A 19603-nucleotide genomic window follows, 5' to 3' on the forward strand; every position below is an offset into this window, starting at 1 on the left:
TGAAAGTTGACAGCTATGGTGCAGGCAGTAGTGAGCTTGGTGGACCTTGCTGGAGCCAGACTTAGTGTTAAGCAGCTTCCTAGACTCCGATGTCCCGAGTCCTTTCACAGCTGCTGCAATGGGAGAGGAAAGGGGCTGAGAGCCTCTGACAAACCCCCTCCAGAAAAGAAGAGACCGCGCTTTCTCAGCGTTGCCTTTTCCCAGGACCCGCTCCCCAGGCCGGACTCCATTTCCCAGGATGCTCCGGGAGGCGAGGCTGGAAGGCCGAGAACTGCTCTTCCTCCTCCTCCTCCTCCTCCTCCTCCTCCTGGAGATTGCAGCATCCCGCATCGCCTGCTCTGGTCTGCACAGGCGTCCGGGGCGCCTTTAATCCGCCGAGCAAGAAGCAGCAGCGGCGGAGGCGTCCGGGGCGCCTCCTGCTGCTGCAATCTGCATTCTGCCTTTGTCCTGCGCCCCGCCATGGCCTCGGGGGCTCATGCACAGGTAAGGGGGCAGATGCCAGGCCTTGCAGCAGCCACAGCAGGAGATGTCTTTCCCGGGGAGGGGGCGGCGCTCGCCTTTACTCTCCCCTTTCTGCGGGGAGAGAGAAGAGTCTCAAACTCCACCCGTTTGGAACGGATCAGAGCCCTGGCGCTGCAGCAAGGGTGCCTCTGAGCACGTGCAGAATGGGCCCACCCTCTTTCCCCGTGGGCTTGGGAGGCAGGAAAGGGTCCCTCTGCGCCCCCGACCCTAAAGCTTAACGAGATAACAACCCGCTGAATAGCAATAAAGAGAGGCTTTTAATGGGAGTCGTCTTTTTGATGAACTGGGAATGGTTATTCCCCACACACCTGCTCCGCGAAGGTGGGTCCAGAGGGAGGCGAGGGGTCTTTGGGATCCCGCATTTTCAGTGAGACTATTCAGGAGGGTATTTTTGGGGACCAGCTGCGGTTTAAATCAGGGCTGGAATATGATGGAGGCAGGCCAGCCCGCCCCCAAAGACATGTCTGGCTCCTGGAATGGGTTGGTCTAGTTTTCTATTAGCCTGGTGCTTTCCTTCGCCAGATGTTTTGGACTACAAATCCCATCAGCCCCTGCCCACATGATGGTGTAGCTCATGGGTAGGCAAACTAAGGCCCAGGGGCCGGATCCGGCCCAATTGCCTTCTAAATCCAGACCGCAGACGGTCCGGGAATCAGCGTGTTTTTACATGAATAGAATGTGCCCTTTTATTTAAAATGCACCTCTGGGTTATTTGTGGGGCATAGGAATTTGTTCATTGCCCCCCACAAGGTCTGAGGGTTAGTGGACAGGCCCCCTGCTGAAAAAGTTTGCTGATCCCTGGTAGCTGATGGGAGTTGTAGTCCAAAGCATCTGGAGGGCAGTAGGTTTGTTTATTTATTAAAATAGTTGTATGCTGCTATTTCATTAAAATAAAATCAGAGTGGTTCACAGTAGTACGTGCAAAGAAACGGTATAATAGTGAAAATCAGGCATCAGTTAACTGTTACGATAATACGTATTCTTAATTGCCTGCATGGGCCTGGAAGAATAAAAAAGTTTTCATCAGGTGTGTTTAAAGGTAGAAGCAGAAAGTTGGCCAAAATATTATTTATTTGTGTGCTGGGATGGGGAGAAAGATGTAACAGAGAGGATGGTGAAAAATGGGGAGTGGCAAGCTGATGTCGAGCATCTTGCACATTTGCCCCTTGGAACTCGCTGCTACAGGATGGTTGGGGACAGTGATGATATACATACATACATAATAATTATCCATATATCAAGAGCAGATCTGATGTTGAATTAGTCTGGCTGAGGACGACTGGCTTGCCATGGCAGCCTGACACCAGGTGGCAGAGCACCATGTTCCTTCCCTTTGGCTCCCAAGAGAGTTTTCTTTGACGGAGGGTTTACCTATGCTTGAGCAATGTAGCCATTTTAAATGCCAATAAGGAAACAGGGGTAATGAAGAAGTGAGAGCAGAGTTAAAGGTAAAGGGTAAAGGGACCCCTGACCATTAGGTCCAGTCGTGACCAACTCTGGGGTTGCGGCGCTCATCTCGCTTTATTGGCCAAGGGAGCTGGCGTTTGTCCACAGACAGCTTCCGGGTCATGTGGGCAGCATGACTAAGCCGCTTCTGGCGAACCAGAGCAGCGCACAGAAACACCGTTTACCTTCCTGCCACACTGGTACCTATTTATCTACTTGCACTGGTGTGCCTTCGAACTGCTAGGTTGGCAGAAACAGGGACCGAGCAACGGGAGCTCACCCCGTCACGGGGATTCAAACCGCCAACCTTCTGATCAGCAAGTCCTAGGCTCTGTGGTTTAACCCACAGCGTCGCCCGCATCCCTGAGAACAGAGTTAGGCCTGGACAAAAATGTTAATGTGGGTCACATTAGAGGTACTGGAGAACAGAAGGTAAGATAAGAAATAAGAACATTATTATCACATCACTATGTTATTAAGATGATAAAGCATCTCAAAGATGATTGAAACCAAGCCTTATGAGACATGATGGTAGGCATCTTTAAATATCTGAAGGGCTGTCCCATGGCAGAGGGAACAAGCTTGTTTTCTCCTGCTCAGGAGGGTAGGACTCCAGTCAATGCCTTTCAGTTACAAGAAAAGAGAGTCCAACTAATATATCAGGAATAACTTTCTGACAACAAGAGCTGTTAAACAGTGGAATGGATTTCATTGAAGGTTTTGAAACATAGGTTAGGTCACCATCTGTTGTGGATTCCTTAGCTGTAATTTCTGATTTGCAGAGGGTTGGACTAGATGACCCCTGCGGTACCTTCGAACTCTACAATTCAATGATTCTATGACATCTTTGGAGAGACTTACGAGAGTGAAAATGTTACAGTCTACTATGCTATGTACCTAAATGCTCCCCTGGAACTCACTGGGACCGTTCTTGACCTTCATGTTATGTTTTGCTGAGATTGTTAATTGCGCTTTCAAAAAATGTAATAAAAACATTTATAAAAGCAAACACACCATATGAATCAATATGGCGAACCTGATCCAAGACACCCACCCACCCCACTCACACATGAAAACAAAGACCACCACAGCCAACCACAAATGAATAACCACAGCCTAGTATACGTATAATAGAAACATCACTACCTGACCCCACCCCCACTCATCTCCCCACCCTTTACCCCTTTTCTTCCTAATGTCCCAACAAATGAAACCGATTTGTAAAAAAAAAAGTTACATGGGGGGGAAATACGAGAGAGAGACATTGCACATACCTTTGTGAATCAATAAAATCTTTAATAAAAATACATTAAAAATAAAATTAAAAACAAACACACAAACTTCAGTGGGTGATCCTGAAGCAGGAAGCCCTTCTTATTCTTATTCTTCGAGGCACCTTCCTATCCTACCCAGCTGCTGGTAAGAAAGTGCATCTAAGACTTTGCCCAAGCAAACCCACAATCTGCGGTTCAGATCACACGCTGCCCTGAGACGGGTTGCGTTTCGGTGTGGGGTCCCTGATGAGAGAGATGCCATTCAGCACCTGCCCCCGATGACCGTGCAACTTCATTCTAGATGAGCGCTGGCCCCTCAAGCTGTGGGAAAGAGGCACACTTCCCCATCTTCACCAGTGCTGTTGTTGCTTTGAGTGGATCCTCTGCCCCTGAAATGGAAGCAGCTGATTGGAGGAAGGCGGCAAGCAGTTAAGTAACGCAGGAAGCTGTGTCTCACCAGACTATAGAACCATCTAGCACAGTGTTCCCTGACTGGCAGCAGCTCTCCAGGGTCTCAGGCAGGGAGGGTCTCCTTTACATGAGAACATGTTGTTGTTTAGTCGTGTCCGACTCTTTGTGACCCCCTGGACCAGAGCATTCCAGGCACTCCTGTCTTCCACTGCCTCCCGCAGTTTGGTAAAACTCATGCTGGTAGCTTCGAGAACACTGTCCCACCATCTCGTCCTCTGCCGTCCCCTTCTCCTTGTGCCATCCATCTTTCCCAACATCAGGGTCTTTTCCAGGGAGTCTTCTCTTCTCATGAGGTGGCCAAAGTCTTGGAGCCTCAGCTTCAGGATCTGTCCCTTCCAGTGAGCACTCAGGGCTGATTTCCTTCAGAATGGATAGGTTTGATCTTCTTGCAGTCCATGGGACTCTCAAGAGTCTCCTCCAGCACCAGAATTCAACACAGGGCGAGCCAGTGTGGTGTAGTGGTTAAGAGCCGTAGTCTCGTAATCTGGTGAACTGGGTTCGCTTCCCCGCTCCTCCACATGCAGCTGCTGGTGACCTTGGGCTAGTCACACTTCTTTGAAGTTTCTCAGCCCCACTCACCTCACAGAGTGTTTGTTGTGGGGGAGGAAGGGAAAGGAGATTGTTAGCCGCTTTGAGACTCCTTAGGGTAGTGATAAAGCAGGATATGAAATCCAAACTCTTCGTCCTCTTCTTCTTCTGCTGTATGAGGCCAGTCACACATCTCTAGTCCAGCATCCTGATCTTGCAGCGGCCAAACAGAAGGCCCAGTAGGACCCGAGCACCAGAGCAGTCTGTCCCCCTGTGGTTTCCCACACCTAGCATTGGTACCTGACCCCAGGTGCCTGGAGAATCCCTCCTTCCTTTTCTGTCCTGAAGCTTCCTTGGATGGCCTTGTTGAGTTCCAGTATTTCAAGAACATAAGAAGAGATGCCTGTGGAAGTGAGCAAGCAGAGTTCAAGCGCAAGAGCACCGTGGCTTCCATAGTTCTACCTGAGAGGGGATTTTTTATGTTCTCTTCCACATTAAAAAAAAAATATTTATTTTGTCCATAAAATTTTCTTTTCCACTTTGTTTGATTAGAATATATGTATGAGATTGTATAGGAAAAATAGGGAATAACAGATACAGATTTGCTTAAAATGTATATAGGAAGTGCAGTGTAAGCGATGGAAGTCGATCAATGAAATTTTATTATTGAGATATTTGTAGAATAAATTTGGAAGAAATTCTTCCAGTTTTTCTTCTTCTTCCAATTTTTCTTCTTATTTTTTCTTTTCTCCCTTTTTTTCTTTTTTGTTCTTTTTTATGTATGTGCGCTTATCTGAAAAATGTATGTATTTGCAGTATTTTGCTTGTATTTTGTAATAATTATATTAAATAAAATATAATAAATTTATTTTTTTTAAAAAATATATATATTTTAAAAAATAAAGCACCTTGCAGATAGGAAAGTAGGATACCAGGGCAAGAATATTGTCTCTGGTGTGATGGTTGCTGCAGGGATGTGCAGGTTTTGTCGTCGTCGTCCCCCCCCCCCCCATGGGAATCCTTAAATAAATACACCCCCTTCCTTCACTTGCTTGAGGCACCATTCTGCATCCTCATGTGTTACGCCTGCCTTTGCATTTATATCTCACCTTTTCCTCCAAGGAGCTCAAGGTGGTTTACATGGTTCTTCCGCCTCCCTATAGAATCCTAGAAGAGCAGACTTGGAAGGGACCACGGTGGTCATCTAGTCCTACCCCCTGCAGTGCAAGAATCTCTTGCTCATCCTGGGGCTCGAACCCACAGCATATATGGTTTACAACATATCCCCACAACAACGCTGAGAGGTAGGTTAGGTTGTGTGTGAGTGTCTGGCCCAAAGTCACCCAGTGAGCTTCATGGCTAAATGGGGATTTGAACCCAGGTCCCAGTCCGACACTCTCTTTACTACTACACCAGACTGGATCAGTGTTCAATAGGGGAGGACCATATGGAAGCAGACAGGAACTGGTGCTTCTAGAACAATACTGGTGGGTTGGGAGATCTGAGCACCCTAGTGCATTGCCGTTATCGATCATGCAAATAGAATGAGTTTGCATATGGAAACAGTTAAATAATGCCTTTTGACACCCAGATAGCACACAGGTGGTTTATTATTATTATTATTATTATTAACTGCAGCTTGAACAGAGAAATTTTGCATTGCCGTTATGTCTTTTCTAGCCTTGGACTAATAATAAAGGCAGTCTGGGACAATGACACCCCATCCTCCATCCAGCTATAAAAATCTGGGACAGATATAGATTAAAACAAAGTCCTGCAACCTCCTGACAATCGTCTAAGCCACCCTGAGCAATTAAATTGGAATGGGGAACTAGGTAATTATGCCATCTGGCGAAAAGCACAGCTTATTGAGAATATGTGATTATATATGCGGCGGGAGGGGAGTGGGAGAGCTCCCCCCTTTTATAAATGGTTGCAGTCGAAGTGTTTGCTGGATATTCAACAATTGCAGCAGCCTAATACCCCCGGGGAGAGCCTGTAAATCTGGAAGCCCTTCCTGAATGGTTAAAGTAGCACCAAACTCCGTTTTTAAAAGTCGACCGTAATATGTCCGCTGGAGAAAATGGAGGACTTTAATTACAGAAGGTTTTGTGCGCGCATGAGATTGGAGGAGAGATTATGGAGAGAGCTCCATCCTTTCCTTGGTAGATAATATTCCGCCTCTGCTGACTTGAAGTAAAGCAGTTTCTCTCTTGGTGGCACCTAATACCTTTAAATTTGGAAGGTATACTGTTGATCAGATCAGTGTCGGAAACATGGAAGAAGGTTTCGTGGACCCTTTGCTGGAGCTGTGGGAGGATAGAAATACTTGACAGGGATTCTGCTTCCAATATCATCCGTGGCACCTCATGAAGCATTGCCAATGTCTCCATCCTCTAGTTCTGCTATTTGAAAGGAAGGGTTTTTTAAAAAATGGAAAGGCAATTGGATATATAATTTGACAACAAATTAGGAGGGGGATTCCTTATTTTGTATTTTAGTATTGTGAACTGACCTGCCCTCTTCAGATGGAGGGCAGTATACAAATAAATAAGCAAATGGAAAACAATGGAAACCATCAGGACTTCTTGACAACCGAGAATCAGCTTTTTAAGGATTTGGTTTCTTGTGCAGTTGGATGCTTAGACTGACTGCAAGCTATGTTTTGTTCTAGGGTGGAGTTAATGGTTCTGAGCTCTTAACCAGTTACACGTTTGAATTGCAAGTGCTTTCTGGGAAAGAAGGTGTAAGGCTGCAAGGGAGGGTCTGCCGTCTAATAGGAGCAGCTCACAGATGTGTAGAGCTGGAAGGGATCCCAAGGCTCATTTCATCCAACCCCCGCAGTCAAAATGTGCACCTCCGGCCATACTCTGTGGCTCTGTTTTGTCTATGGATGCCTTTCCTTCTTTCCAGCCCATCCATCTACCATGCTCCTCTCTTGACTGGCCCTTCCCAGCAAACACAGAGAGAGCCCTCAATTCATAAGAGCTAGAATCATAGAATTGCAGACTTGGAAGGGACCCCAAGAGTCATCCAGCCCAATCCCCTGCGAGGCAGGATGAGGCCTGTGAGGGCTGTCACCATCACACCCACTAGCAGTGGGAACTGTCCAGAACTCCATCCCAGGTTCCCTTTCTCGTTGCCGCAGGTGATGTTTGAAGACGTGGCCGTCTATTTCTCCTCGGCGGAGTGGGCAGAGCTAGCAGAATGGCAGAAGGACCTCTACCGGGCCGTGATGGTGGACAACTATGAAGCGGTCACCTCGCTGGGTAAGGATCTCTCTCATTCCCTGCTTGGGTGTCCTTTGATGTTCCTGAGAGCCTGGAGACAGCAGATAAATGATTCTGGCTTTGCAGGGTTTGCTGTGGGGACAGGATCTCTTTGTTGAACTGACGTGGGGGCTGACGAAACTTTTTGTTTGACTTTAGACCAGCGTTTCACCAACTTGGTTCCTGCATAAGAGCATCAGATGGCTGCCAGATGAGGCCAAAGAGAGCACATCTTGTCTGCTATCAGATTCTCATGGTGGCTAAGCCAGATGCCTGAGTGGGAAGCCTGCATGCAGGACCAGATTGCAACAGCAGCAACCCTCCCCATTTGCCATTTTAGTTCATTGCATTTATATCCTGCTTTTTCCCTCCCAAGTTGCTCAAGGTGGCTGTAATGGGTATGAGTTACTCGTGCGTAAGTTGGTGCCTTTTTCGGTTAATTTGCCTTGTTAAACCTTTCTGACTGCACAGCCCCTTCTCATCGCGGCTGTCTCAGTCACTGGCAGAATCCGTCAGTGGGCGTTTCTTGAACCTCTTCCAACATAAAAGTTGTCTGACACCCAGTCTCCTCCTCCTCTCACTGCGCGGGAGTCTTCTGCGCAGGGAAGGCGTGGGTAGCGGAGGACCTGGGCTCTCCTCACTGATGTCCAGTGAAGAGTCCTGGAGCCCTCTCTCCAATTCCCCCGTCTGCCCCCCTTTATCCCTGGTGTTGCGCTGATTGGCTTCCCCCTCTACTGAGCTGTTTCTCCCCCTGCTGCTGGGTCCTTCGCCAGCATCATCAGGGAGCCTCCCCTTCGCCTCTCCCTCCGATGTCAGTTCCCTGACAGTGGCGTACGTCGTTCTCCCCCTCCTCCTTTAATTCCCACAACAATGCTGAGAGGTAGGTTAGGCTGAGAGGCAGTGACCGGTCCTAGGTCACCCTGTGAGCTTCTTGGCTGAGTGGGGATTTTAACCCTTGTCTCCCAGGTCCTAATCCAGGGGACAGTAAGGTTTCCCCTGAACATGTCCCCAGATGCTGTGGATACAGCTGGTTCCCTCACTTGACAGTCCATCCAGGAGGAGGCTGCTGGATAGCCTTCTGTAGGTATCCTGGCATGGTATACAAGAACCGATAAGCAACCTGGTACCTAGAAAGGAATGCTAGAGGGATGCTCTTATTTATAACCCTAGGTTGCTAGTATGATTTGTGGGAATGTTCAGGGTGGCAGGAGAGGATATATTGTTTGTTAATATCCTTATTAACTTGCGTTAGCAAGTTTCTTTACTTAGCAGAGTGCATTCCCCTTTACACGACAGAAAACTAGTTGCAAACTCGTGTGAGTTTCTTAAGACAATGCACAATTCAATCTGGCTTGTCCTCATTGTGTTCGAATATTTTCCTGGTAAGACCCCTTGAATCCCTTCTAAAAGAATAAAGACACCACAGTCTTATTCATGTGTAAGACATAGCTTAGCAGGTCTCGTGTAAATCCAGCAGAGTTGAAATAGAGTACCATATTTTTCGGCCCATAGGGCACACCTAGTTTTTTTTGGGGGGGTTACCCGTATTTTTCGCTCTATAAGACGCACCAGACCACAAGACGCACCTAGTTTTTGGAGGAGGAAAACAAGAAAAAAAATATTCGGAATCTCAGAAGCCAGAACAGCAAGAGGGATCGCTGCACAGTGAAAGCAGCAATCCCTCTTGCTGTTCTGGCTTCTATGATAGCTATGCAACCTGCATTCACTCCATAAGATGCACACACATTTCCCCTTACTTTTTAGGAGGGAAAAAGTGAGTCTTATAGAGCAAAAAATACGGTATTTCCCCCCAGGCGCGGGGCTGGGGTGGGGGAAGCCTGAGCTTCCCCCAACCCCAGCCCCCAGAACAGGCTGCTATCCGCAAGCCTAGGGGGCCCGGTGGGAAGTTACGCCTGTCTCCCCAGGTTTGCAGATATCTGCCTGAAGCCTGGGGCGTGCTGAGCTCAGCGCGCCCCAGGCTTCGGGATGCAGGCAGCTCTCTGCAAGCCGTGGGAGAGCTGCGCAACTTCGCGCCGGGCTCACGGCTTGCGGAGAGCTTCCTGAAGCCTGGAGAGCGAGAGGGGTCGGTGCGCACCGACCCCTCTCGCTCTCCAGGCTTCAGTGAAAGCCTGCATTTGCCCCCATAGGACGCACACACATTTCCCCTTCATTTTTGGAGGGAAAAAGTGCGTCCTATAGGGCGAAAAATACGGTAGTTAATAGATGACAAATTGGATGATGAAAAGGATGTGGATTATGCAGAGTAGTGGAAAAGCAAAAGGAACCAGGAAAAGTGTGGAAGGGAAGTCATATGGTATATGCAGATATGCTGTATTTGGTATGAAGTTGTAAGTGGGATGGGGGCTAAATATGCTCTCTGTTTCTGTTTTTGGAAATGCAAATAAAATTAATTTTTTTTAAAAAATAGAGTGTTGGTCTGCAACCTGGGAGACCTGGGTTCGAATGGCGACTCGGCCGCAACGCTTGCCAGGCGGCCTTGGGCCATTCGCCACCTCTCAGCCTGGCGTACCTTGCAGGCTTGTTGTTGTGGGGAGCAGGGGGGCCAGGTGCGCCACCTGGAGAAAAGGATGCAATATCCTTGCAAGAAATGAAGGGGAAATATATACGACTCCCAATATATACGACTGGCAGATTAAATTAACAAATTATGCCGAGCTCGCTAGATTAACTGTGAGAATAAGAGACCAAGATGAACAGAAACGACATGACAATTGGGTTAAGTATTGGACATATATTGGAATTAAATCTTAAATGACACTAGCGGGATTGGAAACAACTCTAACAGTAAATGGCTAGTATGTGAAAGAAATAAAATACGTGAGTATAAAGTTTATTTGATACTTACAAAAGTTGTAGAAGGAAGTCCAAGGCTCAGCAGAGCCTAAAATGAATGTATTCTTGACTTACGGATTGATTAGATTTTGTGCAACTTAAGTATTGAATTTTGTATACGTTTATTTGTATTTATGCATAACATGTATAATTACTAATAAAAATTTATCTGCATAAAGAAATGAAGGGGAAATAAAGATGCTGTCCTCTGCTCCCGCGACAGGGCACCCGTCCGCCAAACCCGAGATCATCTGCAAAATCGAGCGCGAAGAGGAGCCTTGCACGGAGGAGCCCCTCGAGACCCCCAGATGGAAGAGACCCCGGAGCCCCTGGCTGGGTGAGTTGGGGGTTTTGGGGGGGCGTGGGGGTCCTTGCAAAGAGGCCTTTCCTTGCCCCCCCCCATAACTGGTCCCTACTGGTATTGCGGTCAGGCCTACATGGCGCTGGCCTCACAGATAATGCAAACTCTGACCGGCAGCATCTCGGGATGTGAACCAGGAGGGGGACCTGGGTTCAAATCCCCTCCTCCAGCTCCCTAGCGCTGGAATTGAGCCGGTCCACGTCTCTCCTCCTGGTCTACCTCCCAGGGCTGCCCTCGCCATGAGGCGGCCATGTTTGTCACCCTGAGGGACAACTTGGGATACGGACATAGCCATAAGTACAAAGATCAGTGTTTTTACCTCAAAGTTATCCTGTAGTTTCACGTGGTAGACTCATCCCGATCCATCCTGGAGGCAGACCCCCCAAACTCCTCGCAGGCTCACGAGGCGATTCCGTCTTTTTCAGATTATTTCGAACCGAAACTCGTGTCCAAATGCCTCCCTTCCTTTTGCGTAAAAAGCTTTGGGGCTTTTTTCCCCTTCTTACGATCCAGCGTATATAATTTTGTATGAAATGAAGTAACTTCAAATTCTCTCTCTTTTTTTTAAAAAAAAGATATTTTTAAAGATTTTTAACACATTACAATAAAAATAGAAAAAAAGAAAAAGAAAAATACAAAATAAAAACAGTTAAGAAACACCTTGATTTTCCGTTTCTTATTTTCCTTAAGCTTATTTCCCCGGACCTCCTCATACCTCCCTTTTTCGTATTCCACTTAAATTTATTAGTTCAGCAAATCCTTGCCATTAAGCTTTTACCCATTTATAAGCCTTTTTTTTCATATTCTCTTAAAGAATATGCTTTAAGTAACTTCAAATTCTCATGGGGGGGAAAAAATCTCCTGAGGGAATTCGGCATTCTACATTTATTTGGCCTTCTGGAGGCTGTTGCCGTGGAAACGCTCCCCGGAAGGGAAAAAGGCGGGAAAACGCCTCCGCTAGAGGACCGCTCCTATGTCTCCCATTTTGCCCACATCCCTGCCAATTCTGAGGAGAAACTTCTCCACAGGAAGGATCCCGGATCCCCTTAGATTCCTCACCCCTTAAGTCCCTGAGGGAGAAACAGATAACCTGAAGGCCAGAGAGAAACCACAAAGGCTGTGGCACCGAGGGAGGATTTTAATTTTTCTTTTCCTCACAGAGGAAAGATGGCGCCTGCCAAGCTGACCAGAGGCAAGGAGGCCAAAATGGCTCCTGCCCCAGGGAGAGGAGACACTAGTCTAGTCATCCTAGCGATAATGATAGTAATATACTTATTTGTACCCTGCCCATCTGGGAGGCTTCCAGCGTAAATAAAAACATACACAGGGCTGCCTTCAGATTACTTCTAAAGGTTGAATAGTCACTTATCTCCGCAGGGCAGGTGCCACCACAACATGCCGAAAATTTCAAATCCATTTCCCATAACCTTTCCCAGTCTGAAAGCTGAATATTATGCCCCAAACCCCTCGCCCAGTGTATCATTACAGATTTAACCTGTTCATCTTTTGTATGCCATTCCAAAAGTAATCTATACATTTTTGACAGTAATTTTATATTTTCTAACAAGCCTTTTTCAAATATTGAGGTCTCATAGCTGAAACCTATCTATCTTAAATATATCATTTAGATGGTGAAACTGTAGCCAGTCAGTTAATCCCTTATCTCTTCAAAATCTTTCAATTTCACCTGATGTTCTACTTCAGTTAACAGCGCTCTATGTGTTGCCCAATTACTTCTCATATTTAGTTTTTTCCCAGAGCTATCGCTTCCAGTGGGGAAAGCCCCCAGGGTGTTTTCTGTTCCAGTAGCCGGTTCTTTTTTTAAAAGATGATTTTATTAAAGCTTTTTTCATAATGCGGTAGTAATAATAATAATAATAATAATAATAATAATAATAATAATAATAATTTATTTATATCCCGCCCTCCCCAGCCGAAGCCGGGCTCAGAGCGGTTAACAACAATAAAAGTAACACAGCACTCTAAAATCAATTCATTTTAAAATCAATTCAAAATCAAATTCATGGCAACCATTGGGGTAGAGTTCTGTGAGGATTGCCAAAGGAGGGGGTCAGACTGTGCCTTGGCCAAAGGCCAGGCAGAACAGCTCTGTCTTGCGGAAAGATGTCAAGTCCCGCAGGGCCCTAATCTCTTGGGACAGAGCGTTCCACCAGTTCGGGGCCACAGCCGAAAAAGCCCTGGCTCTAGTTGAGGCCAGCCTAACCTTCCTGTGGCCCGGGACCTCCAAGATGTTTTTATTTGAAGACCATAAAGTCCTCCATGGGACATACCAGGAGAGGCGGTCTCGTAGATAGGAGGGTCCTAGGCGGTATAGGGCTTTAAAGGTTAAAACCAGCACCTTGAACCTGAACCTGTACTCCACCAGGAGCCAGTGCAGCTGGTATAGCACCGGGTGAATGTGATCCCATGGCAAGGACCCGTAAGATCAAATGAAGTTCTTCTCAGGGACTGAACGTGGGGTTTCTCCCCGAGTCAGTGATGGCGATACTCTCCCTTTCCCTTTCTTCCCCGCAGGAGATGGGATCAGGTTGGAAGATGAGGACGAAGGCAGAGGGGCAGTCCGTGTCCGGCGGCGCAAGAGGAAGAAGGTGGTCTACCCTTCCAGAATGGAGAAACCGGTGACCCGGGCGGCGAGCGCACAGGACGAGGACGAGGGTCCCCCGAAGTCGACGCTGAAGACGAAGCCCCCCGAGTGCCCCGAGTGTGGCAAGAGCTTCCTGAGCAACGTGGCGATGGTCATCCACATCCGGACGCACACCGGGGAGCGGCCCTTCAAGTGTCACCTGTGCCCCAAGGGTTTCCCCTCACGGGGGGACCTGAAACGGCACATCAAGACCCACCTGCGCAAGAAGGAGGACCCCGCGGCCGGCGACACCAGCCCCAAGGCGCGGAAGTGCCTGACGGCCAAGCTCCAGCTCCTGCGCCAGCTTGGGGCCACCCTGGGCCCCAGGAAGCCCCACACCTGCGCCCAGTGCGGAAAGAGCTTCAACAAGAAGCAGGACTTGCGCAAGCACCACGGGACCCACTCGAGCGAGCGGCCCTTCTCCTGCCCCGAGTGCGGGCGCAGCTTCCGGCTCAAGCAGATCCTGGTGGCCCACATGAAAGTGCACGTGGGGGAGCGGCCCTTCTCCTGCCAGCAGTGCGGGAAGCGCTTCAGCCAGAAGCACCACGTGGAGAGCCACCAGCGCGTCCACACGGGCGAGAAGCCCTTCTCGTGCACCACGTGCGGGAAGCGCTACTCGCAGAAGCAGCCGCTCATCAGCCACCTCCGGGTGCACACCGGGGAGCGGCCCTACGCCTGCGCGGAGTGCGGGAAGACCTTCCGCAACCAGGCCACCCTGACCATCCACAACCGGATGCACACCGGCGAGCGCCCCTACCGCTGCCTGCTGTGCGGCAAGACCTGCAGCCAGCTGCAGCACCTTAAGAGCCACCAGAGGGTCCACCGCGGGGAGCAGCACCTCCTGCAGGCGGGCGACGCCAAGGCGCTGGCCCTCAAGAGGGCCCGCGAGGTGAAGGAGAAGCCCTACCCCTGCCCCAGGTGCGAGAAGCGCTTCCGGGACGAGGAGATCATGCAGACCCACCTGAGGACGCACGAGGAGAAGCTGGCAAAATTGGGACTCCTTCCAAGCGGAGCCAGCCCTGGGGAAGGCCCTCCTCTTCCCGTTCAGCCCCCAAAGACCCTGCCGGAGTTTAAGTCCGTTGGCAGAGGGACGGGCGTGAGCAAGAAGCCTCCCTCTGCGCCCCAGCCTGGCCCGGCAACTGGGAAGAGGGCCTTTGCATGCTCCGATTGCGGCAGGAAGTTCACCCAGGCAAAATACCTCACCATGCACCGGAGGAGCCACACATGAGGGAAACCTGTTTGTGTTGGAAGGAAACCTGGTGGTGCATTTTAAGGGTGTCTTTGTGAGCAAAGGCTTTCTTTCGAGCAACTAGCATGTGGAAGCTGCACAGAAATCTTCCTCTGGCCCATACGATGAGGTTGGGGGAGGTGGAGAACAAGGGGTCAAAGTATGTTGCTAGCTTGAGCTGAAATAGGTCCTGCAACAAAAGCAGTTATATTTCTTATCTTCCACCCTCATCCCCTTATTTTGAGTGTCTAGTCCATGGAAGATTTCTGTGTAACTTGCAAGCCTATATCAGTTGTCCTCAGCGAAGGGATTGCTTCGATTCCTTATCCCGTGGATTCAAAGGAACTGCAATAACTTTGAACTCTTTGGAGCTCTGGATCTAGTGAGACAGTATGCAGCATTCCTTGAGTCCTTGTTGCAAAGGCTTCTGGGTAGCTGTCCTACATGGGAAAGTGCCCAGGACAGAGAGAGAGAGAGAGAGACGTAAAACTCTCCTGCTGAACCTGTCAGAGTTGGATTTGTCCATGGAGCTGGCAGTAGGAACAGGATGTGGCTACAGTCACTAGGCAAAATGGTGCTTTAAGATGGATCTCCCAAAAGCTTATTGGGTAGATTTTATAGCTAAGGTTGGGAGCTCAGTAGGAGTAAAGGAAGCTGTTGTATACAGAGTCAGACTGTCTGACTCAATATTGTCTGCCAGCGGTGCACCCGGGTTTTCAAGCAGGGTGCATTCTCAGTCAGAAAATGACCCTGAGACATGCTGTCACTGAGCTATGACCCTTCCCCATCATTCAGAAGCAGTATGCCGCTCACTGCCAGCTGCAAGGGACAGGCAGAGGAGCAGAGGACCCAACTCCTAGGGACCAAGGTCTCTTTGCCTCCCCCAATACAATATTTGCAGGGCCCCGGCCCCCACAAAGTTGATGAATATTGGCATTCAAATGGTGTGAGTGTGCTGCACCATGTGATTGGTTATGTGGGGCGGGGGTTACCTGCCCCCCATATGTTATTCAAGTTGGCACCCCAGTGATAAAGGTTGCTTCCACGACAGAGCCCTTTAGCACTGCTGAATCAGCAGGAGGTGGAATTAAGGCGGGTGAACCCGCCCAACACTTTAGCATAGCAGTGTATTCTCAGCTCCCATGGGCAACTGCCTAAATAATGTTTCCTCGGAAGCAAGTCCTCAATTCAGTGTTATATTTAAGCCCTCACCTGTGAGAGTTGCCTCTAGGTGAGTGCATGGGATCACGACTTAATGTGCAGCCAGGCTGGTGAATGAGGGACAGCACAGAAATGTGGCAGGTTGTTGAAGGACTTTACATCCAACTGAGCTGCTCACCCAAGTGGTAATCAGGCTACTAGCTTGTGTAGGCTTATTTACAAGGCTGCCTGAATTACAGAATTTTAGAGTTGAAGGGACCCTGAGGGTCATGTAGTCCAACCCCCTGCAATGCAGGCATAAGCAGCTGTCCCATTTGGGGATCGAACCTGCGACCTTGGTGTTCTCAGCACCATTCTCTAACCCTGCTTTGTGAGGTAGGATGAGTATGGGCTTAAATTACTGCTTTCCTCTTTTCAGGCACAGCAGTTGCTAATTAATGTATGTTTTACTTCGCTATTTTAAACAAATAACATTGAAAGCATTAACGAATAATTGCTCTGGCTGCAAAATAGAAAACCGGTAACTAAACCGCTGCTCCCTTGCAGGGGGACAGGAACTGATTGATTAAGAGCCACCACAGGAATGCTATACAAGTGAACAGGTAGCAAACAGAATGAAGTGGCAAAGAGGCTCCTTGAAAGAAAAGGGCAAGAAGGAGACAACCAATGAAAGGGAGACATGTCTCTGGTGCATTGCCAGTCGACAATGGACAGCCTTGCTCTCCTTTTTCATTTTAAGACCAAAACATTGCCACAGATCAGGACTGAAAATTGATGGGAGGAAAACACAGGTCCTTTGAAATGCAGTGGTTCGGCAGTGATTAGGGTTGGGAAATATATGGTTTTCAACATCGTACACTCTCCTAACGTTCTTAAAATTCCAGTACAGTAGTTAAATAGGTTGTTTGATAGCTTAAAAAAAACCCTCTCCTTTTAAAAAAGACACTGTAGTTGATTAGCTTTTAAAGTTCCATTTGGGAGTTGATCATTTGCATGCTTGTCAAAGAGGGACGTTCCTGGATTTTTAATCTGCGATTCTATAAAACCCATCCTGCAGCTGCTTTGCTGTGGAGTTGTGATCAAATATCTGAGCTGGCTGTGGTCTGTGTTATCCAAAGAATTATTGGGTTGGAATTGGCAAGATTGCTGGATACAAATTAAACCCAAGTTTGCACAAAGCTGTCTACAATACTTGCTGTGGGGTGACCTTTTTGCAAATCAAAAGGGTTTGCAGTGAAATCCTGTGCATGTTTATACGGAGGCAAAACCCACTGAGTTCTATGGGGACTTTGTGTTTCTATGGGATTATAGCCTGTTTTGGGGTTTGGGGGTTGATTTTTTTATTTAGATGTGATCATCTGTATCCCCCAAGTGACCTTGCATAGATATGTATAAAACAGGATGGTAATTTTTGTGAATTACTAATTTCTGTGTGCTTTTGCCTTCTTAATTTAACAGGGTGAATTAATCCCCACTTTAATGGGGAACCACCATTTCAATTTGTTGTACACGGAACACACATGGTAGCAAGGGGAGGATGATAATTCTCTTGTGACCACCCCTTCCCACTGTCTCCCACTTATGTGAATGGAATAGCAATTGTCAGAGCAGCACCAGCCCAGCTGAAGTCATCTGGAGAGGAACAGTTTGGGATTCTTCCTTATTATCCACATCAGTGGTCAAGAGAACTGAAGTATGAACTATTAGTTATTACAAGTCTCTAAATCTATTCTAATAAAGCAGTAAATGAAACGATGAACTTCTTAACAAAGTTGGGGTTACAGAAGGTCTCCCTTAGTCATACAGTACTTTCTTCTTGCAAAAGTATTCAAATTAATTCTGCCCAAGTTCTGCTAGGCAAATTTCTGCATCATCCATCTTACCTATTTATTATAAAGCTTACTCTGTGAATAGTTGCCTGTATCACACTTAAAACCATTTTTATTATGGATGGTCATAGATTTCATAGAATTGTAGAGTTGGAAAGGACCCAGGGGGGTCATCTAGTCCAACCCCCTGCAGTGTCTGTGTCACAGCTAGAGAATCCCTGACAGGTGGCCCTCCAAGCTCTGTTTAAAAACCTCCAATGGAGGAGAGTCCCGCCATCTTCTGAGGTAGTCCATTTCACCGCCGAGTGGCTCTCACTGTCAGAAAGTTATTCTGAACGTACAGATAGAATCTTAGAATCATAGAATCATAGAGTTGGAAGAGACCACAAGGGCCATCGAGTCCAACCCCCTGCCAAGCAGGAAACACCATCAGAGCACTCCTGACATATGGTTGTCAAGCCTCTGCTTAAAGACCTCCAAAGTAGGAGACTCCACCACACTCCTTGGCAGCAAAATCCACTGTCAAACAGCTCTTACTGTCAGGAAGTTCTTCCTAATGTTTAGGTGGAATCTTCTTTCTTGTCATTTTAATACATCAGTTTGGGTTCTACCTTCTGGAACAGCAGAAAACAAGCTTGCTCCATCTTCCATGTCGGAAACTACAACTAATCCAGAATGTGGCAGCTAGACTGGTGACTGGGAGCGGCCGCGAAGACCACATAAAACCGGTCTTCAGAAAGATCTACATTGGCTCTCAGTACGTTTCCAAGCACAATTCAAAGTGTTGGTGCTGACCTTTAAAGCCCTAAACGGCCTCGGTCCAGTATACCTGAAGGAGCGTCTCCACCTCCATCGTTCAGCCCGGACACTGAGGTCCAGCACCAAGGGCCTTCTGGCGGTTCCCTCACTGCAAGAAGCCAAGTTACAGGGAACCAGGCAGAAGGCCTTCTTGGTAGTGGCACCCGCCCTGTGGCCCTCCCACCAGATGTCAAAGAGAAGAACAACTACCAGACTTTTAAAAGATATCTGAAGGCAGCCCTGTTTAGGGAAGCTTTTAATGTTTAATAGACCACTGTATTTTAATACTTTGTTGGAAGCCACCCAGGGTGGCTGGGGAGACCCAGCCAGGTGGGCCAGGTTTAAATAATTTATTATTATTGTTGTTATTATTATTATTATTATTATTATTATTATTATTATTATTATTATTATTCCATGTGACAGCCCTTCAGATTTTTAAGGTGGCTTACATAACACCTCTCAGTCTGCTCTTCTCCAGGCTAAACATCCCCAACTCCTTCAACTGTTCCTCATAAGGCTTGGTTGCAAGACCCTTCATCATCTTAGTTTCCCTCCTCTGCACACCTTCCAGCTTGTCAATATTCTCCTTAGACTGTAGTGCCCAGAACTGGACACAGGTCTCCAGGTGGGGTGTGACCAAGGCAGAGCAGAGTGGTCTTTTTTCCCACACACAAGACTGAACGCTCAAAGACCACATGAGGAATTATGTGACAAAGGTAGCACTTGAACTCAGATCTTGAGCCTTGACGACCAGCCTGCCTGGCAACTGCACTCATCCACAGGCTAAACTGCGTGCACTCTTACTCATTTACTATATTTATATGCCAAAAGGGTTCAGCTGGATTTCTGTTTAAAATAATAGTTTATTATAACCTACAGATCAGGGAAAGGAGATACACACGCAATTCTGAAACCACCAATGATGGAGAGAAGGTTCTGAAAAGAAATAGTAGTTGCTGGATGAACTGATGGCAGGAGCCTGGCTTTCTCAGCTGAGTTTAATTGAGGAAGTCTCTCTTAAAGGTGCCACCATTACTCAGATGCAATAACTTGGGCTGAACCATTCAGAATAACGCAATGAATATACAGGACAGGAGCTGTCCGTGGTGACCTAAAACTGCTGCAGATTCTTTCTAATGACATAATGCACAGACTCTAAGCCCAGCCACAGTATCTTTTTTATTATATATTTTCAAACTGTTGACAAAAAAGTCAG

At 47.7% G+C, this 19603-nt stretch overlaps 1 protein-coding gene across 1 annotated transcript; it reads left to right on the forward strand.

Moving 5' to 3' along the window:
* Positions 1-15: 15 nt before the first annotated feature.
* Positions 16-17178, forward strand: LOC309515864 (uncharacterized protein; the record flags this gene model as incomplete). The annotated part of the gene is made up of 4 exons (XM_082194077.1): positions 16-483; positions 7390-7510; positions 10587-10700; positions 13260-17178. 4 exons carry the CDS (start codon positions 16-18, stop codon positions 14594-14596), a joined length of 2040 nt encoding a protein of 679 aa, XP_082050203.1. The 3' UTR covers positions 14597-17178.
* Positions 17179-19603: the final 2425 nt, after the last annotated feature.

This window comes from Podarcis vaucheri, assembly GCF_965113315.1.
Source record: "Podarcis vaucheri genome assembly, chromosome: 12".
NCBI lineage: Eukaryota > Metazoa > Chordata > Lepidosauria > Squamata > Lacertidae > Podarcis > Podarcis vaucheri.